General features: G+C 41.9%; 1 protein-coding gene across 4 annotated transcripts in view; it reads left to right on the plus strand.

Annotated features, from left to right (window-relative positions):
- Positions 1-1,531: 1,531 nt before the first annotated feature.
- Positions 1,532-22,360, plus strand: part of DTNA (dystrobrevin alpha) — a 90,653-nt gene continuing 69,824 nt past the window's right edge. For 3 of the 4 annotated variants that reach the window (XM_086472525.1, XM_086472526.1, XM_086472527.1), the window contains exons 1-2: positions 1,532-1,616; positions 6,606-6,686. In XM_086472525.1, the coding sequence (XP_086328651.1) occupies positions 1,532-1,616; positions 6,606-6,686 (166 nt within the window). The remainder of the gene's footprint in view (positions 1,617-6,605; positions 6,687-22,360) is intronic. The other variant, XM_009957109.2, reaches the window with a different exon arrangement.

The raw sequence follows: 22,360 nt of genomic DNA on the forward strand, positions 1-22,360 counted from the left end.
GGATGCAGGTTGGGCCTGGCGTATCTTGAGGTGTATCTCGTTTTGCAGGTAGGTGAGTCTTCCCTGACACCTCTAAGCTAGCAAGACGCCAGCTGCCTCCAGATCAGAGGCTGTGTGGCCGCTTCTGTAAAGCACTGTACCGAAAGCTGCTCTCTCTGCAGAAAGGCAGGGTATGTTAGCTCAGACCTAATGCCGTCCTACACACGTCTGTATCAGTCCTGGCCAAATTAGAGCACAAGGGTGGACTTGAATATCCCTGCAAACAGGCTGCAGCTGTACCCTCTGTCTGCTTCCTAGCGGGACTGCTGCTCACATCACAAAAAGTCCACCCCAGGCGCTTGAGCAGAGCCTGTATCAGTACTCTGAGAACTGAACAGGCTATTTGGAAGAGGCAGTTGTAATGTACCAGCCCTTCTTTTGAACAGTGCGTTTTGGAAGGAAAAAAGCCCCGCACAACAAAACACCTCTTATGTGCCTGCCTGCTTTTCTCCGAGAAATAAAAAGAAACGGGTTTTCTATCCTGGGTCCTTTGGTGATGGTAGTCTGGAGTATCCAGTGCTTGTACACTTCCTGTTGTGTACGTATGTGGGTTTGCTGTGGGATACGGTGGAATATTTTGGATTGCAGGCCTCTACAGAGCATCTCCTTTATATCCCAGGTGGTCCAACGTTATTTTACACAGTCTAGTTGAGATAAGGATGTAGATTAAAATGCAGGTCAGAAGCCCTAAACCAGACTTGGCAGGGAGGAAAGGATATTGGTTTGCTAGAGTAATTACCCATAGGAAGTGGTGATGCTGACACTGGTTTCATTGAGTGCTGCTAAAGATGTTTATCTTTACTCTGAAGGCTTTAGTCTTTTATGGTTTAAATGCTGGCTGTGAAGGAGGCTGTCTCTTTTCTCTCTGCTCTATCCAGCAGTAGTTCTCTTCTAAATATTCTGAAGATTTTTATATCTGAAAACTGAAAGAAAATATATTCTTACTTCCGAGCATTTTGCTGGAACTCATTTAATCAGAGACGTACTGTCTTGAATTTGAATGAATATTTGGAGTGTATTTGCTTGAGTAAATACAGGGAATTACATTGTAGAGTAGAGATTTAGTTGTTGTGTTATGTTTTTGTCTCCTCCAGCCAGAATTGTCTAGAAAGGCATTTTCTAAACTATAAAATAATATCCAAATCTTTTATGATTTCTTCTCTCTTACATAATTTAAACTGAAGATTCCTTATTTAAGAAAACCTAAAATGAATTTCAGAGCTTGTGTTATGTAAGTCAGTTAGTTACATCAAGCAGAAAAACTGAATGTTGCCTTTGGGGGAGAGAGAGAGGGGGAAAACAAATGCTTGGAAGCAGAGTCCAGGGAATGCAGGACAATTTGGGGACCAGCTTGTCTGCAAACCATGCCACAGAGAGGCTGGCAAAAGGCATTGGATACACGTGGAGCACCAGTCAACCTCAAAGGTTCTCTGGGATCGATTATGGATGCTTATGTACATGTGTTCAGTCTGGGAATACTCAATATTTTCACATGATTTTGTCTTCCAGAATGATTGAAGATTGTGGGAAAAGAGGAAATACCATGGCAGAAAGAAGGCAGCTGTTTGCAGAAATGCGTAAGTAATTCCTAGAAATGTTTCGCTGTGATAGACCAAGCCAGTTGCAATGCAGTGTCACTAAAATTTATGCAAGCTTTCCACCTCAAGTAATGGATATCTCCATTTCACAAATGGTTTAATGTCATGAGACCAAAACTAGAGGAAAACGGGCTGATTTGACCAAATAGCAGGAGAGAGATTTTCTACGTCAGATTTTATGGTTGTATTGTTTTAATCAGTAGCTTCTTCAGGCAAAAATGCTGCAATACACAGGTAGCAATGAAGAGAGATAAAGGTCTCTTTTATTGGGGGTATCTGTAGTGGGTTGACCCCATCCAGCTGCTAAGCACCCACACAATGACTTGCTTAATCCCCAACCAGCCCCCAGCTGGATGGGAGAGAATATAAGGAGAGCAAAAGCAGGAGAACTTGTGGCTTGAGATAAAGACAGTTAAGTGATGGAAAGAGAGAAGAAAAATGACAACAAAACCCAACAACAAGTGATGCAAAGGTGGTCACTCACCACCTCCCAAAAGCAGATCGATGCCCAGCCAGTCTCTGACAAACGTCCACCTTGGAAGACGGAACTCCCCACCCCTTTCTTTCCCTACCCCAGCTTTATTGCTGAGCATGACATTATGTGGTGTGGACTATCCTTTGGGCCAGGTAGGGTCATCTGTCCTGGCTGTGTCCGCTCCCAACCCCTTGCCCACCCCAGCTGACTCTGGTAGGGGACAGAGTAGGGAACAAAAAAGGCCTGGATGCTACGCAAGCTAAAACGTCGGTGTTACCAACACATTTTTAGCCACAAATCTAAAACACAGCATCATGCAGGCTGCTATAAAGAAAGTTAATTCCATCCCAACCAGACACAGTACAGGCAGTCAGATACTACATACCCCACTTCAGCACATTTTTTATAGTTTCTAGTGAAGCTTTGTGTTCCCTGCAGAATAGCGTGTCAGGGATGTGCTATACTGACACTGTTCCTGCAGTTCTATTGACTTCTCTTATTTCTCTTACAAACAATCCGCCATTTCTCAAGGAAATTCTGTTACGTATGAAGTTTGAGACTGTCACCCTGTCACCAGATTTACCTAAGTTCTGCCTGTAATTACTAAGCTTCCTATTATTTGTCCCCTGCAACATAGTAAAAAATGACAGAACATCTCACCCATCTTCCGGAGGAGACTAAGATGAGCTTTACTGGGACTTGAGCAACTGTGCACACTGAAAGGCCAAGTCTGTGCTGGTGAATTAAATGTGCTTAGCGCTGTTCTCCAAGGGTGACCAAATACCCTACATCTGCGCTCCTGAGCTCTCCAAAAGAAGGACTTCTCATTCAGTTGGCCTACTGGGAATGGTCTTGGCCCGTTCCACTGTGTCCACTAGCTCTGTTGTGCCCTGTAATTGTTTCAGGCTCACACAAGGCTTGCTGTTGTAACTCAGGTATTTCTCTTGTCTCTTGTGTGCGACACCTTGGACCAGTGGAGGGAGGGGTTATTGTTTGGCCAGAAGCAAAAAAAGAAGAACAAGAAAAAAGGATGATGCATTTGTCCATTATCAGAACATACTATGCTTTTAATTGGAATTATAGAGAGGACTTGAGCATGTATCAGCTAAAGTCAATAGCACAACTTCCATTGATTCAGTTAGTTTGAAATAATCCTGAAATGGAAGATAATTGCTTAAGACTTCGCTGTGAGGATTTATGGTTTGTTCCTGCAGTTTTGAAGGCTGTTTTGCTGTAGGGTTGTTTTGGAGGAGTTAAGGAGGCGCTGGGAAAATTTACAATCAGTAGTAGGAGGCGGAGGAGGGACTATTTTCTCATCCTGTAGACAAATAGCTATTGTCTACTATTTTTTTTTCACGTTTTACTGTTTTGACATATTTACTTGTCTGGTTAATCTCACGTGTGCTTCTCTTTTCTATTTGCCTGCCTCCCTTCATCCTCCTACTACGCATGCACGCAGAGAACTGGGTTCTAACTAGGGAAAGAGAGGAAAATATTAAGTCTTTGTGAAAAAGACCTGTTTTTCGGGCAAAGAGATGTCCATATTCATAAAACACTGAATGTTGCATTTTGAGAGTCCCTCGGATTCCTGTGTGTGTAAAGGGTGTGCTTCAGTGAAACAGAAACTCAACCTGGCTTTGCATTCAGGAGGCCTCAGCTGTGTGCAAGCCCACACAATCCATGTTCAACAAAAACCATGTACTCCACACGCCCTACATACTGTGGGCCTTGTGAAGCTTCTTAACGTTGTAACAAGCATAAGCTTCTGGTAAATGGTATGCTCCAGAACCTGCTGATGTTAGAGGAAGAAAATGCATAATACAGAGGACTTTGCCAGTGGTTTAGGTTCTTGCAGACTTATCTGTAAGTCTGATTAAAACCCCACAATACTTTTAGAAAGCGGGTCATGTTCCAGACTACACAAGACAGCTAAAAAAAATAATCAAAAAATCTAACGTTTCCTGACTTTTTAAGTAGGAAATTTGTTCTGAATAAGGAATAGATGGATTTGACTCTCACCTTACATTTGGGCCACTATGTGATTTTCCCTGTATTTAAAGGAGTTTCGTTTAACTTTTTTGTTTCCTTTCCTTCAGAAAAGGCATCTTCCTAGTTCCAAATTACAAACCTTTGTGAATTAATACCATAATCAATATCAGATTCTGTAGAGTCCTGGAGTTAGAGCTTAAATTGTGTCTTACCTGAAAATGCACCATTGGCCATCAAATCACTAGGCTACCCTTAGTCTTACTGGACAGGCTCAGGTGTATCCAGACTGGTGAAGAGAGTTCAAAATGTACGTCACTGTTGTGCTGCCAGCACATGTTATCCAGCCGGAAAAACAGCAGCCAAAGCTTGCAGTATATCCCTTTATTATTTTTGCAAACCGCAAACAGTGTTACGTGAGATGAGCATATTCAAAGGAAACAAGAGTGAAACTCTGCCAGCAGGCGAAAGGAAGGAGTGGCCACCAGCAGTCCTGTAGGCAAGCTACAAATTCGCAGTCCCATTTGCTGTGCTCGGTCCCACTCATCTGTCCACTTGCTTTTTCAGGACTCTCCATGCAAGTGAAGTCTCTTTTCTACAGAATTTACTCGACAAATAGGTCTCTGGCTGCAGCAAAATGTGAATCATGATAAAATTAAGTGGTCCGTTTCAGGGGTTTATCAGCAAAAACACATATTCCCAAAATAATACCATCCACTGTATGTGTAAATAGTAAAGAAAAAAAAAAAGTAGCATTCTTGCCTACAAATTTGTTTAATTAGGGTTAATACAGCGACCTAGGAAGCTCAATGAGCCAGAGTCTCACTTTGCTTTGAATCTTTTTGTTAAAAGGCTGAAGTAGCACTGGAAGCTTTTATTAGTAGCTTTCACTAAAGTTAAGAGGGGAAAAACTAAATTCATTTTACTCATTGAGCCTATTAAAAAAGGAAAGACTTAGTGTTACAAGCATTATCCTCCACTTTACCAGTAAAGAAGTTTTCCAAAAGCTGTCAATGATGTGCTAATGGAGAAGAGAAAAGCCTGTGTGATTTAACAATAAATCATATGGTGAAAAAAATAAAAAAAAAAACTTTCCAGACCCAATGTTAAGTAGTTAAGGGTAGCTTCTCCCAGGAGCAGATGGTGTTAAGACAGCCAGCTGTCAAAAGGGAGTAGCTGGGAGCACTGGGAAGATGATGTGGGAGAATCCACTCAGGAAAAGAGCAGAGTCTGGGGAAAGGGTAGAGTATCAGTCTCGTTTTCATCTCACAGGTCAGAGCACATCTGAAAAATTTGGGTCCAAAGGATGGCAGATTGTTTAAGAAAGTGTGTGTGAACAATGCCGACACGGCCATATGTACAACAGTGCAGCTGAGCAGCCAGTCTAATAACGTCAAGATGAGTCTTAAAGTGTTTGGGAAACATCTGTAAAAGCAGAATAGGGCCATATTCCGCTCCACTCCTCTTACAGCCTGATTGTACCTTCCTTGGATGTGTTTCATGCAGACAGTTCCTTAAGAAACCCTGGTTTTTCTAACGTGGTACCTCGCTCAACTGAATAGAAGAGGTTCTACTCCTGTTACAAGGCCAACCACAGTGAAAAAGCAAATATGCAAAAAATTAATCTGTTTCCATGAAATGCCTGATAAAATTAATAATTCTTGTATTTCATAGGCCATATTGTAGCTATGAGGCCACAATTCTTTATGTAAGGTGTACCAGCCAAGAGGGAGAAAGGTTTAAATCACAACCTCCTCATCTACGTTTTGAGGTTTTGGTGGTACACAGCAGCAGGAGGCCTAAAGACACTGTGCCAGGTTCTGCCCCCATCCTGGCCCCTCTGGACTGTGCTTGTATGTGAAGTAGCAACCAGTCAGTTCATCCCCATCTCCTGGATGGCTGCTTTGGAAACGTTGCCACACGTTTAATTTGGAGCAGCCGGGTCCAAGCTGTGTGTGAAGCGGAGAACTGACCCTTTGAGGTCTCCGTTGCAGAGAAGGTGCCTCTGTAAAATGCAGAAAGGCCTCACAGCCGTTGCATTATTTTTTCCCCCCTTCTGCAGACTGCTATCAGTCTTTTCATTACAGCATGATATTGTTTCGATTTGGTTTGCTGGCAATACCTTATTCTGATCTGGCATGTCAGCCAAAGGTATTTCTTATGAGCTTTGTTGTTAAATATTAAAATTAGATGGAGGCTTTCGCTGCTGTTGGAGCCTGGCCAGAGTGTCTTTTAGCCTGCAGCTTGACCAGATTGTTCGTCAAAGTGACAGACACAGTGGGCGGACTGTTCCGTGCCTTCCTTTATAAAATTCATTTTAACACTGTAGTTCCTGCCATTCCCTTCTTTCTCCTCAACCCTCTCTACTCTCGCTGCAAAGGAGAGAGCCTTGAAAATTATTAAGCAGAGTCAGCTCATGTGTCCTCTTTGTTCTCTGGCTTCCCTGCTAGCAAAGACACACACGGGTCATGTTCCATACAAGTGTCACTGTTATTCTCTTCTACCAGGGGCTCAAGATCTGGATCGCATTCGTTTGTCCACCTACCGAACAGCATGCAAGCTTAGATTTGTTCAGAAGAAATGCAACTGTAAGTATGTCAGCGCTTCTTTCCTACGCCGTTGTTACTAGCTTTCCACTGCACTCCCCAGTCTGTCCTTCACATCAGTCACAAGCCAGGACTGTTTGATCCAGCATCGCAAAAGGCAGTAATCAGAGCGCCTGGACAGATTTTAAATATTAACCTGTTTATACAAGGAACTTGTCTCAAATATGCCAGTGATTCAGTCTTAGAAGGGGAGGTCATGATGCAGGCCACAGTTTTAATTAAGAAGGACGATACCTAGGTTCTCTAATTTTCTTGTAAAATACTATTTGTGGGTTCCAGCAAGACCCTGCAAATTAAATGCTTTGATAGCAGCTCCGTGAGAAGAAACAGTGGTTCCAGTCCTCATCTGTTTGGGGTGCAGCAAAGTAAGTATATGTCAGTCAGCCCCCTTTTTTCCAGAGGACCAGCTGGAGGAGTCTTTTATAAGAGGGTGAACCTGCTTGTAGTCTCTGCGTGTCTTCTTCCATCTAGACTTCTGTCTCCATTTAGCCCATACCTGGGGCTAAACTATAGCAGTTGCCCTATCACCTGCTGACCAGCCAGGAAGGGAAATGAGGAAAAGGAGAAGAGACCAGTGGGTTGAAGTGAAACAGATTCACTGAAACAGCACCAATATCGAAAAGGTGTACACAGTTATACTCAGCCAAATGAGTATGCAGCAGCAAACAGAAGAGCAGCCCACAGGAGCTGGGAGAACCTCCTCACCCAACTTGCCCTTTTTACCGGCAGCAGATATTACGGGACACACCTTTAGCCAGTTTGGTTCAGCTGCCCTGGCTTTTGCCCCTCCTAGCCTAAGCACCTGGCCAGCTTGAAGCTGCTAACAGCCATGGCTGGCCTAAGATTCTGTCTCCGCAAAACCAGGACAGCTTCATTCTTGAGAAGTTTCCCTCGATTAGTGACTTTTTAAATTTTTCTAATGAGATTCAATCTTTCTTCCTTTACAGCTGTAGTTTCTATTAGCACAGTCATGTGCTGTGAACATTAAAGGGGAGATACATACCAAATCTGTAGTGGATCTCCATCCAAAATAGTATGCCAGTACTTAGAATGGCAGGGCTTGGTTTATGTGTTTTGTGGTTTTACTGGACCTTTCCACACCAAGTCAAAAAAAAAAAAATCCTAACCAGGGGAACTCTTGTCAGCAGTAGCAGCGGGGAGAGGACTAATGCAGAGAAAACAAGGTTTTTGTAGTCTTAGTATCTGAAGTAGAATGACAGCCTGACTAGAGTTGTGCTGCACACAGTGGTAAGTATGTTAAGAAATGCTCTCTGCAGATAGAGATTAATCTGCCTGGACAGATTCCTTGTTTTGGGGTTACATCTGTCTGCATTACAGAAATGTTTAGCTTATGCTGTCCAAACATACTGGAGAGGCCAAGTTGTGGTGAAAAAGACTTTGGAGTGTATGGGGTTTTTGGAGAGTATTCATTGGGTTATTAGCTACCCAGCTGGTCGTTCAATTACTTCTGCAGCACATTTCTCATGTTTTTATTATGTGTTTAGCTGAAGTATGAATTGAAGGATTAGTATCACATTATAAGCAGGCTGCCAGACACAAAACCCAGGAGGGGTTTAGTACCTGCCCAGCAGCTGGCTTCTCTCATTCAGGAGGAAATGCGTTGAAAGACACTATTATGTTGCATTCATTTGTTTATTTTACTTTTTTAAGGTTTGTGTTTAAGAGGATGAAATTTTCGCTTCGTTTTCGTGGTAACAGAATGGAATAGTCTGAGGTGACAAAAGTATCCAATTATGTTGACAGTGGTAGCGAAGTTGTAGCACTAATTGCTTTGATAACTGTATACAGAGCAAATGAAAAAACCTAAGGGTGTGATAGCCTCATTGTTGGCTGGCTGGCTGAAAATACTGGTTGGTAATCTTACCTTTTTTCTCTTATTTATCAACCACGATCTGCTTTTGTGGAGCTGTTGCTTCTCCTCGTAGAGAGCCAATACACACGCCCTTCGGTTTGCCAGTTTGGCCTAGTCGCTCATGGACAGTGCTTGCCTTCTGGTTGCAGTTGATGACTTAGGAGAAGTGATTTGCTGGTCTTATATCAAGACTTATACTGTATCAACCTCTTCTGAGGGAAAAAAAAAAAGGAGGAACTTAAATTGTCATCCTAAGAATTAGGTTCTGTGCAACTTAAGGAATAATGCCAGTTGCTCTGGAATGGGCTGAATTGCGTGGGTCTTTTCGCCATCATGTCCAGTTTTCTTCTGGTTGTTTCTGGTGGGCTGCTGCTCTCCCATATGGCTTTCTGTTCTTGGTGGGAAGTCAGTCATTCACCTGATGTGTTTTCAAGTAATGTCTGTCCAAGAGCTTCTAGACATAGAGCCACCGAAGCAAGCACTGCTCTGAAATGGTTAATATCAGACCTCCAGCTCATGTCAACTCCTCTTCCCCCCCACCCCCTACAGAAATTGCCATTATGCACCACCCAATAGTAATTTCAGGAGGAAAAAAAAAAAAAAAAAAAAGAGAGAGACGTGGGGAAAAAAAAACATTTCTGCTGCATCTGAGCTGTTTCATGTAGGGGAGAATATAAAAAGAAAAAGCTCAAAGGCAGTTCTGCTCCACTCGAAGTGCGTAGCACCTCCTGTCACTCAAGCCATCCTTGTCTTCTTTCAGCTGTGCTCTCCTGCCCTGCCCTGGCACACCAGCCCAGACTTACTAGGGAAAAATTGCTTGGAAAGAGTGTATTTAAGGGGTTCTTTCAAAGAGCTAATTTAATAAATTGCAGGGAGCTGCTCTTGGCTGCAGGCTGAAGGTGTGTGCGGATGGAAGTAGAGAGCTGCTTTGAGTGCCAGAAGTGGCTCCTCCAAGGAAAGCAGAGCAGAGGTTTTATTAACACCATCTTTTTTACCCAAAGGTGCCCGTTAGCATAGACAGTCATGGGATATGATTTAAGAGACAGCTGCACTTAGCACAATGCAGGTTTGTTTCTGCTGTCTGTAGCGTAGGCACAGCCACAGGTTCGTCTCCTGGCCTCCCTTGGTGAGGTCTTCTCTCAGTGCAAGAGGGTGTTTTGCTGAAACCTTCAGCAGCAGGCTGGTTTTTACTGGTGAAGTAGGCACTGTGCAACGGGCAAAAGTGCCTTGATAGTCTAAAAGCCATTCTCTCTTGCAGCATTTCTCCTGAAACTAGTTAAACTATCTGGGCAAAGGTTATAGAGGAGGTGACAGTTTACCACCACTTACCAGAATACCGCTATATATGTTATACTATGAGCCCTACCACTGTTGATCAAATTCATTGCTCCATGGAATTACTTCATTTTCACAAGAGGAAGACTACTTTAAAGATACTTAGCAAACAGTCTTCAAAATTGTAAATATATGTCTGTCTGATAATTACCTAAAACTTCAGGAAAACTACTGTGCATGTGAAAAGCATTTCTTTTATAAAAATCTCTCAGAGCGTTTAAACCAACAGGCAGTTTAAATAAAATCAGCAAAGTGAGAAGAATCAATATCTGTCATTGCAATTATTTGTCAAACAGGATAGAATTGAATCCAGTCCAGCCTCTGAAGCTGCTACGTGCCCAACCATGGGATGCAATATGTGACAAAATCCCCAAAGTAGGAGACGCGCAGAATTCTGCATGCAGGAATCCTAAAGGCTGGGAAGCTTTGTAGAGCACCATGAATATAAATGCATTTTGTGCTTCTCTATTTCTGCTGACAATTTCTAAAATTAAAAGTAATGAAAAGACAAACTCTGTAGGTAATGTAGGCGACTTTGAGGATGTGGTGGGTAAAGAAAGAGGTGATTGCAGGCTACTTGCTTATTACTTTACAGAACTCCTGTAGCAATAGACCTGTTGGAGTAGCACTAGTCTTCCCTTAGTCATCAATACCAACACAAGACAGATACCTTTTCTGCAAGAAAAATAGAAGTTAAATAAAGGCTGAAGATCTCTTGAGTAGATCTTGAGGTTTGGGCATGAATAATTCCAAATGAATGCCAAGAGTCTTGGACAGACAGACCCCAGAAAGAACACTGCTGGTGGTTATGTTATCTTCAGATCTCAGAATGCAAAGCAGGAGGGTGTGAGCTGACTGTGGCCTCTCTACTGGATGATGGTGTTGGATATAGTCTCGGAAATAGCAGCACCCTAATCATTTGAGGTTAAATTTCATTATTTGGGATAATAAAAGCAGATAGGAAGCAGGTGCAGAAACCTGATCAAACATGCTACATGTTTATTCCGGTCTGTACTGTACAGAATGTACAGTAGCTGACTTCAGCATCTAAATTTTCTAAATGTGCTTTAAAGGTGGCCCTAAATAGTGCACGCTGCAAGAATCAAGGAGGGAGATGGAAAAACTACAAGTGAGCACCGTGAGGTTTGCAACAGTCGCAGAACTTGAAAACCCGACCAACCAACGTTGCTCTGACAAAAGTCAAACATTGGGGTATTGTCCTTCACTTCACCTCCAGTGCATCTGAGCGGGTTCTGGAGCATCTGATACACATTCTCACCATACAGACTCCTGCTCAGCTCCCCTTACCGCCAGGAAAATGCCCTGTTGACAAGGTGGATTGACAGCTGTTTGTTCGTAGCATTCGGACACAGAAGCATAACAGGCTTTCCTAAAACAAGGCCTGAAGGACCAATGAGAGCCGTCACACGTGTCTTTCAACGTCCGCCAGTATTCAGGAACCACCAAAAAGCGCAGTTTATAGTTATCCCCAGTGATCACCGTGCAGTTGGTTTATTTTAATACTTGGTTTTCAGTGAATTTATTAAAACCCAATTGTTTATACAGAAAACCGAGATGAAATATCATGTTCACATGCAAATTCCCTCTGGGCTATGGTGGCAGCAGGAGCAGAACATAACAGTGTGTCGTAATCAAAACCATTATACAGTTAAACATCAGTCACTAATACAGAACTGTACAGCTGGAAAACTACTGCTGTCCTTGATGAACTTTCCTGAATGTGTTGTGACATTATTCAATGACTGGCTGCAAAAAGCAGGTTTTGCTGATTTCCCTAGGTCAGAATAAATCGCTGGCAGTTGAAAGCTTGAATCTAAAGCCATGCTGGTGGTAGTAATATGAGGCTTAATTAATGCAGACAAAAAGGGAGCTTGTTTCTCTGGCAGTTTAATCCCGACACCTTGGGGTTTCAGTGTCTTTTGTTTCTCCCTTCAATATTCTTCTCTGTGAGTGATTTTTATTTTTTTCTTTTTTGGCATCGTTTCGTTGTATCCAAGTTGTAGTACAGTTGTTTCCACATCGGCAGTGCAGCTGCCATGGCTGTGATGGAGACCTTGTGAATGTCCAAGGCAATCTCTTCCACCTCCACCCTCCTCTTCCTCCTGCCTCCTCTGGGCTGAAGTAGTCACAGCTGAGGCATGTTGGCATGTCAGCTTCACTTCCATACACGGTCTTGGGTGCGTCTCTGATCTGATATGCCTTTTATATTTGTTTTAAGTTAGAATAATTTCTCACCCACCTTGAAATATAATAATTTCCCACTGAAAATGAATGACAGTTATTGTAAACACACTATTTTTAGATGCTTTTCTTAAAGCCTTTTTCTATCTGTACTTGTATACCTCTTGTAACGCTACAGCAAGCTGCTGAAACTGGTTTTGTCCTAGAAATTGACAATTTGGGTATCAAATTATATCAGCCTGTGTGAGCTACTGGACCCTGTCAGGATGGCAAGCACTTTTTAAAAATTACTTGATTAAACTTAAATAAAATTACTGCAGATTGGGTTTTTTTTTTCCTATACTGGGCTGACATATAAATATCATTTTATCCCATCCCGTTCAACATGCCATTCACCACAAAATGAAAAGTCCCGGTATCTGGTACTTGCAGTAAAAGGGGAGGATATGAAAGTCTTGATTCCACACTGGAAATGGTGCTGTGACCTCTGTGTTACCCAGTGGCTGAGGAAGTCAACAGGAGATCCAGGTTTCAACTTTCTCTTCTGCATCACAAAATAAGCGCTGATCTTACATATCCAAAAAAAGTTCCCTAAGCACAAAGCTAGAGAATTTTCAGAAGTTCCAGTCTGTCCTTTTGGTATTGAACCACCAAATCTTTCATCTTTATATGTTAATTGATTCAGGAACTGACAACTGCTGCTCTTTACTTAAACAAGACCTCTTGCCACCATAGTATGAAGCCATTCTTTCTTTGACTCAGCGAGAATTTTATTTTCTCTAACGTGAAACAGAGTGCACAAGAAATGCTCGGTGGTGGTATCATCAGTGTGCAAGAGGCCCATGAAGATCCCTGCCGTGATGGGAGGCATTCATTCTCAATGGCCTGCCTTTCACTTCTCAAGGACTGTCTAGCCTGTGCAATTTTGTGCTTGCCCCTCATTCTTTTGTTCTCAGGATGACCATCAGAAAAAGGGCCACCAAATTATCATGATTACAGAATTGTTTAGATTAAATAACTTAATCCTTCATCCCTGTAGGTTTCCATGGTTAGTGCTCTGGTCTCCTTGTTGGGTTTTATCATGTTTTTCATTCCATCTTGGAAGCAATAAAGCGCAGGATAGATTCAAGCTGGGTCACAGAGCAATCAAACTGAATGACAAGCAACGCTGCCTACTCGAGAAGTGCAAAAGGTCTGCTTGGCTGCGATTTGGAACATTATTTATTGGGAAAACAGTCTGCCTCTTGAATTTGTGATCATGGCATTCTTATATTCTCCTAAACCCTCAGTGATCAGTCTTCTATGAGATTTGCTTCAAAATCCTATAATTTGGAAAAAAAACCCCATGATTTTGTGTTCTTATTTTTATTCTTCTCTGTTGACTGTCTTGGATATTCTGTGATCTGCTTATTATTGCTGCATAAAGACAGAGGCTGGAAATATAGCTGTGTTCTTTGTTTTCTATTTTAACAGAAGCTGAGTCTTATAGTTCACTTATAATGAGTGACATTATTCACATGGCTCCAAGAGATACAGCTTTAAAAAAAGAAAAACCACTCTGTATTACAAGAGTCATGATACCATTGTGTAAGTTACTAATTCTGGTATCCTGAAGTACTTGAATAATGGAAAGAAGGATGAGTTAATGATTTTTAAAACTTTTTTGTTCCTTTGTCTTTACCAGCGACTTAGACACTAAATGCTCCTGGAACTGCTAGTACCGTTCCATATGGGTTTCCAGGCAACTATGGGGAAAGGATGCATATATTATACATTCTGCATTATGCATCAATTATTCAATCAAAAGTTCAAAAGGGCTTGATTTAGCATATTCCCTGCAGACAAATCTTTCATAAGGATTTTAGTCTGTAAGTGTTCACTCACAGCGCAATATCCTGAAAATGGGTTCAGACTTTTCCTTTTAACTGTGAAAGTTTATTAATATGCTTGACAGATCACAATATCTGTAACATATAACCTATACATTTGGCATGTTCATTGAGGGACTACTATTCAGCCTTTTCTTCCGTGTTAGCATGACGTATGCTGTTACTTCGTAAAGGGGTTGTGGAATCTCAGGTGTCCCGGAGTGTTTGCTCTTAAAGGCTGCCACCGCAAGTCTGCCTCGTACAAGGTTGAGACAAGAACTACCAGTGGACGTTTGGAATTCATTTTAATGTCAAAAGGAGTGAACCAAACAAGGCTATATATCTTAAACACTCAATTTTCATTTGCGATTGATTTTTCAAACATACCCATGATTCCAAGTGGCTCCTGTTAAAAAACAAGTTGCAGAAGTTTGTCAGCTAATATTATGTTGCCCTTTACAGAGGAAAATGACTGAATTGGCTTCCTTGGAGTCAGAAGTTGACAGGCACATAGGCTAGGCCGTGTCCCCAGTCTACGTACACGCTGCCCTCTGCTACACAGGTGGCTCAGCTCTGCCTTGGTGCAGACAGCTTTTGTAATTGGATCATAGCTGAAAATCGCTTCGTCCTGACTTCCCGAACTCTGCTGTAACTGCCATTCACTGGGCTATTTCTGATGGCTTTTCTGATGCAGGTTTAAGGTTGGACAATCTGTTCAGTTCCCCACTGGTGTCTCTGAACATCTGCTGCTGGTAACAGGCATCAAGTCACCTTTGGTCTGGCAGGCTTTCGATTAGTTACCCCAAACCATAAGGTTTGTGCATCTTGTTTCACATCAGTCCTCCTAATGAGCACTTCAAACAAAATAAAGTTAATTATTATTAGCTTAGTACTCTTCTAGACAGTCTAACAATTGCAAAATATATGCAGACATACAGTCTCATGCAAGCAAACTGATGACCTTGGTGATAACGGGATCACCGTATCTTTTGAGGGATGCTGATTATGAGAGCTTTTTCTTCCTTCACCCTCTTGGTTTTTCCCCTCAAACTGTGTTTTTAAGTCTCCTTCATCACTTCCCTGTCCTTTCTTCAGCTTCATGTCATTATCTGTGGCATATGCTTTCTCTCTTGACTTCTCTGCAACCCTCATTCTTTTGGCTGCTCTCTCCTTTCCTGTTATTCTCTTGGCTCCAAGCACCTTTCTTCAGGGAAACCCTCTCTTACACTTGAGCCTTTGTTCCCTTTCCCTGGGTTGTTCTGGACTGTCCCGTTTGGGTGTTTTGCTGGGCCTGTCCTGATGTCACACAAGCACCTCCGTAACGTGCCAGAGTGCATTAAGCAGTGTGACTTACTGCCTGTATGATGACATATCTGTATGAAAAAGGGGGGGAAAAAGTCTGAAGTCTTCCTTGGAGCAGGTATCAGTGAGTTTGGTGATCACGGTCCTTTGTCCCTAGGGAGCTTCATCATCTTGAACCAGCCCTGCCTCCATTCTGGACTCACAGCAGTAAGTCTTGAGGAGTCATACATGAGCTCAGTCCATAGTAGAGAGTAAAGGGCTGTTTTGATGTCCTTGCAGAAAACTGTTTTCCTAGGAGGGTGAGCTGCAGCGTTTTGCCCTGTCTGTGTGCTGTAGCATTGCGTTCGAAGCGTCCTTCTCCGTTGCGTCTGAGTTGGGATTTTTTTCTGAGAATCTTCTGCCTTTTCCTGGTTTTGATGCTGGCACTGAGCTCTGGAGAATGAATAGGCACTACACAGCTTTCCTCCACCTTAACCACACAGTCTGCGCTGTCTTCCTGCCTATACAGTGCTGCATCCCATCCATCTCCAGTAACTTTCACAAATAAAACTGCTGTGGAGCCAGCAAGGATGCTGGCTGTCCCTGTTCTCAGCAATTACGGGCTTCTTCAGGTGAAGACAGCAAACAGTCCACAGAAGGACAGTCAGGCTGTGGGTCCTGACGTAATTTTTAGTATAATTTTCTCCTTCTGCAATTCAGAGGTTTTTTCCTTATTCATGTGTTTTCAGAGTTACATCAAAAGTCAGTCTGTGTACCTCTGACAATATAGATTAATGTCATAACACACAGAATATTCAAAAAGAAGCTCTAGCTTAACTGTTCTATTTTTATCCCCCAGCTGCACCTAGGATTATTTTCTGTGAGTCTTGGTGGAAGATTTCATACAGCATGTGTCTGGTATGCTAGGACAAATTGTCAAGAACAGAAGATATTGGCCATAAAAATAATTTCCTGCTTTTTTAAGTGTGAAGAGACCACACAATATAATGTCCTCAGTGTGCCTGGTTATTAATACAGTTCTGGGACTCTACACAATGAACATTCCACTTCCTGGCATTAATGTTTGTGATATACAGTGGCTTTACAGAGACCATTTTCATTGTGCTGAATTAAGGCATTTCTAGGCTGAATTCAGACTGAATTGTGTCTGTGATATTGTTGTTGGCCGCAATGGGTTTCTAGCAGGGTATTTGTGTGGAGTCTTTGGCTCTTTACTTAGCAAAGTGTGGGCTAATTCCAGGAGAAGTTCTGTGTATGCTCAGCCTTTTCATTGGTCCGTGTGGATGGATAGATGGAGGTCTCCTTTCCTGACAGAAAGTAAATTGAAAGTAAGTCTGTTGAACTCACTGACATTACTGCGGCACGAAGGAAGGAATGAATCAGTCTCGGTGGATGTTGTTTGAGGAGGTTGAACTCAATTTCTGATAAATGAAGCCAACACTAGTATCATACCACATCTCTTGTAAAGGTGCTGATCTTCCCCAAGTTTAATTTTCCGCATTTCATTCATCTCTATTTTGCCTTGAAACTCTTATTTTGTCTTGGTTTTGCACGATATCTGTAAGGATTGCGTGTGTAAAATAAAGGATGACAGATAAGTGGCCATGTACACCGAGACTCTTACTCCATCTAGGGGCCCTGACAACATCATTAAAGAGCTTCTGTCACACAGAGGAGGAAGGATAGATGTGTGGGACCACCTAAATCCCATTTATCTGGCATTTCACATTCTGCAGTCTTGTTTCCTTTCTTATTGTTGCCGATTGTCAAGCTATGTTTGTGTCAGCTGGAGCTTTTCTCCTTTCCTTGGCCTATTCCTCCTACCTGTTTCCTTAAGAGATGTGAAGTTTTAGCGCAAGATGTTGCAAAGTGCTGCAATGAGAGCCGCTGCAGTTGCCTCCTGGTATTGGCGTTCTGGTTACTGAGCAAATCAGCCGGGGAGCTGGAGCACAGTGCGGGTCTTGCAGAAGAATGTGAATAATGCTTTGAATATGAGTAATGGCAGGAGGGCAAAGGTGGAAGGATTGTGTGAACAAACCCAGAGTTTAGTCAAATATTCTCTACAGTTTGTCTGAATGAGACATTGTCTACTCAAATAATTTGGGGAAAAAGAAAAAAAAGGATCGTACAGATACAAGGATCCATCTCTCCCTGTCTCAAAGCTGATTATAGCTCAATCCCAAAAGATTTTTGGGCATATAAATCGTGTTGTTTTCAAATGTTATAGATGTTTAAATACCTATGACAGCTTGAACCTATGACAGTAATTAGCACCTCCGTTACCAGTCTCGGCAAAAGGTTAAATAAGGTTAGAGTCTGAACTGTCTTTATGACCTCAGGCATAAGATGCTTTTTCACCAGAGTCCTGCCTGTCACATGAATGTCCTACCTCACAGCAGTGCTCTCGCTCTCAGCAGCTGAGGTTGATACTGGGATTTTGTCCCAGAAACCCTCTGGACTGACCCAAACTCTTCAGAAGAGAGAAGCGTATGCCATCCCTCTTTAGTATGTCTCTTCTGTTCTGGGGGTGAAAAATGCAGTTCTGGTATCAGGCAGTTTACCCAAGCCCTAAATTCAGCTTAAGTATTTCTCCAGTTGTTTTTAATAGATGAAAATGTTTTTGGCCGAATTCAGTCCACATTACATAAGAAATTATTTAAATTAATAGAATAAGGATCAGCGTAAGAGTATGCATATATGTACAATATTACATCTTTTATATTCAAGGAAATACACAATTCATGTTTCATTAGAATTCTGTACCTTGTGTTACTGTTTACAGTCTTGCCAACCCTAAATGATTAAAAACCCCAGAAATTACAGAAGGCAAAATAGCCATGGATCAAACAGGAGATGGGACAAGGATGGATTCTGTCTTCAAGCAGTTCTAGATGTATAATAGGTGCTCGTACTTGGTCACTGACCTTTGTGATGTGACTGAACCTTAAAGGTTGACAGTGTAATCTCTACTTGTTTTCTATAGCCATGATGGAAGAAATTGTCATAAAGAACTGTTAAATCATGTATTCTCTTGGCATCACCAGCTATTTTTTAAAGAAAACAGAATTAATGTGAGATTGGGGATAATACCCTGTATCCATAGAGCTGGTAACATATATTGCTTCAAAATTAATGAATAATATAAATAACCCAATTCGTTAACATTTGCATTCACTTGCTTTTTTGCTGGTAACAGTGCCAAAGCAAGCTGTAGTCCTCTTGGGGCATGGAGAGTGTTTTAGGGGGGGGACAAAGGGAGTTGGCAGCAGTTGTATCAGAGGAGAAAAACTGAAGTTATTTAAGGGGGAAAGATGTAGTATTAGTCAGACTTGGCATTTGAAGAAACATACTTCTGGAGGAGATTTTATCGCTGTAATAAGGACATTCAACACGAAGACATTCTGCCCTTTCCACCTGGCGGGTTTGGCATCGTTTGGCTGTCACACGTGATCGCCCGTGTAGGACATCCACACCGATAAATCTCCAAGCACGTAGTCTCGATTCAACCAAAACAAGGCCATTTTCTGGAGACAGCGGCGGGGCCGCGCAGCCTTTGGGCTGTGTTAGCTCGCTTGACGTTGTGCCGGTGGAGAGTTAAAATGTTCTGTGGCAAATGTGTGCTGCGTTTGCTAAAATGCACCCAGTAGTGCCATCCTGTGGTCAGGACCACAGCTACCAGATGGCTTGTGCGCTGGGTCGCGCCTGTTTTCTGAAAGCTGGTTTGTCTTGGGTTGGTACGCACCATCTGAGCTGTGCCAGGCTCTAAAATGATGCCTTCTCGTAGGTTCGGACTTTTCTGAACATGCAGTTTGATCTCCTAAAGAGGAGGGCTGGGACGTGGCTTTTTCTTTTCTCTGGAAACGTGTTTTTGAAAGTCTCCGTAACTCGGTTTCTGTCACCAGATATAGCAGAGAAAACTTTAAACACCAACTCCAGATACAGTACCACCCAGCCTTGGAAATGTTTTTTGCCACCTTTTGGGAGTGCGGAAGCTTTTTCTTAATAGGTGGTTTGCTGTGGTGTGGTAGAGAAGAGTCATATTTCATTAAAAATTTGAAATGCTGCAGTTTTACTAATTGATGTATTAACTCAGATGTAAGGCAAATTGACCTTATTTTAAGAGTAATGAGAAAGCTGTGGTATATCATGCGTGCATACTGGCCAAGTTTGTTACCTCATGTCCCCATAAATTCTTTGGCTAATTTAAAGCTGACACTTGCAAAACCCATTTGAAGGAACTATTTAGTCAGACTGAGGCCTGATCACACAATGCCTCAAATAAAGCCTTCCTCATTAAAACAGTATTATGGAGGGATAGCAAGAATAACAGAGATGCATAATCTAGGATTACCATTGTCTGTTTGGGGGCAGAGGGGGATTTATAAGGTTTCTGGCTGTGGAATACTCGTAGCAACAGTTCTGCTATTTACACATTGGTCTTTAATTCATAAATATGTTTAAGTCTTAAAACAATAAAATGATGTATAATCAATGGATTTAAGCTATGTGGCTTACTAGCAACAGTGCAGAGTTTTCACTGGGTGGTCTTTCCCGGTTGCCATCAAAATATTCAGAAGCTTAGAGTGAGATATTTTTATTATTTTATTTTATATATGTCATGCTTCGTTCAGCATTTCAAATAAATTATTTCAAAGCACGTTTAAAAAAAAAGAAGACACTTTCCCAGCATCTGGGTGACACGTAGATGACAACAGCTTCCCAGCCCAGCGCTCAGGGTGCGTCGCCCACTGTTCCCCTTTTGCAGAACTGATTGTCATTAAGTGCTGCTGCTTGGGGAGACGATGGCCTCTTCTGCCACCCACAGAGAGCCCTTCAGGCTTCAGTGAAATATAGGTGAGACAAAATAGGCAGGAATTGACAGCAGGGGGAGAAGGAACTTTTGTTGTATATTAAATTAATGTAAAAGAGAAGAATTTTACTGGAGATCTTTAACCCTGGTGGATTTGTCAGGTACCATATTGAGTAAAAAGACCACGTTTCGGTGTATTGTTAGCCTAATGGTTATTCCTCATTAGTAGCACTTGGCCACGTTGACAGACACTTCCAACAGGCCACGTTTGTTTAATGTGCTGTAGTGATCAGAATCTCAGAAAGTTTAAGAATAAGTCATTTTTCCTTCAGGGCAGAAGGTGAGGATGCAGGGATGCAAGCCTGGCTATGAGGACAAGGAGAACCTTTAAAACATTTCCCCCCAAAAGTGGAGCGCCTCGGTGCTGCACATCCCCTTCTGCAGATTGCCAGGCACCAGGTTTGGCAGCCGCTCGGAAACGTCTCCTGGGCTTGCAGGGCTGAAGAGCTGGCTACCTTATTTTAGCCCTGGGCAGAAGCAACACCCTGGTGCCTTTTTTTGTTGTTTTTTCCATGTCATTTGGCACCTGGAGGGTGTAAAAAACTGCAGGCTGTCATAGCTGGCACATGGATCTGTGTGGTGGTGGGACAGGCAGATAAAGTTTTTGGTGATCAGGCTCCAGCTGACTGATTTGAGGGGCAGCTTGGCCGCAAGCAGGGGTAGTTCAGAGGGAGAAGGCGTCTCGCTCAGTCCTCTGTTGCCCCCCTGGCTGCAGGAGAGAGGGAACCAAACAGAAAGCGTGAGAAACTTCCCAGGGCTTCATAGCAGTGATGATGATGAATGGCTCTGATACTCTGATTTGCGATGGGTTCATAGATTCTAATCAAAAAAAAAAAAAAAAAAAGAATGGTCTAGCATGTTCTATAGTATTTTTAGGATTATTAGACAAGGAAGCATAAATCTTTTCGTTTTAATGAAATCCACCTGAAGTACCTGACATACACTCAAGAGCCATTGATTTCAAATGACAGTGTGTTTAAACTCAAGCATGTCTGTAAGAGCTTTGCTGTTCTAAAATCTTCATGAAATGTGTACTAAAATTTTGGGAATTATTTAAATTAATACTTCTTTTAAAAGTATTTCACCAACAAGTGAAAATCTATCAAGGAGGAATCCTGGCCTAACTATCAATTGGGCATGTTTAACCTAGATTTAGATACACCTACTGTATGTTAAGTAAATTTGAATTGATTATTAAAGCCCTATTTAGTCGCTTCCCTTGTTTGATTAAATGTAATCTCCTCTCCCATGTAGTAATTCTCATTTAGTAATAAACGGAAAGATAACATTGTAGAGTTCATGGTTCAGGTGGAATGCAAAAAATGCAGTAGAACAGATGAGGATTTTTGCATAAGTAGATCCATTTAATGGTGAGAAAGCTTAACCACACAGACTGGTTTTAATTATTTAATTTTTTTTACTACTTAGAAGATAAACTTCCACTACAGTTTTCTTTTTTATGCTTGCTTAGGGCAACATCATTTCTTGACAACTGATGTTTGAAGTAATCTGCTTCCTTTGAGATTAGTGATATATCCAAGTTTATCTATATCTCACAGCCTTTCCATAATTCTAAATAAAATGCATGATAGAAAGAAGACTTCATTTTTCACTGCATAAATGAATTTTAATTTCTTTGCTTTGGTTTGAAAAAAAATAAGTGTAGTCCATCTCTTCTCTCACATCTTGGGTATTAAGATACCGTTATCCACCAAACAAAAAATTACTAGTTGCAAGTAAATTGAAGTTACTAGTTACAGGAAATCAAAAATACATTGGTTTTCTGCTAATGAAGAGACTGAAAAACACTTGAAGAAAAGAGGGAGGATCGAGATCAGTAAAATAGACATACATGTTTATAGTAAGCAACATAATTTTATCCCAAATTCTGCTTTCTCCAAATGTATGCAGAGTACACCTCTTCCACAAATCAACCTGTGGACAGCGTCGTAGGTGATGGAATTCTGCGCTGTAACTACTAATTACTCTTTTTCATCGTCAAAGTGGTAAAAGGCAATAGGAAAAGAGGTTCTGAACACAGGTAGAGGCAGAAGGGCAGGATGTAAAGCTTCAAGGGTCTCTGAAAACTTTTGAGTTTGAGGAGAATCTAAACCTGCTTTCAGACTGAGCCAGCCGTCTCATTCACCCTTGCATCCTGCGGAGAGAGACGGATCAATGCCGTTACGGCGCGCTGGCAACGGGCGCT

Source organism: Leptosomus discolor, chromosome 13, assembly GCF_034619465.1.
Source record: "Leptosomus discolor isolate bLepDis1 chromosome 13, bLepDis1.hap2, whole genome shotgun sequence".
Lineage (NCBI taxonomy): Eukaryota > Metazoa > Chordata > Aves > Leptosomiformes > Leptosomidae > Leptosomus > Leptosomus discolor.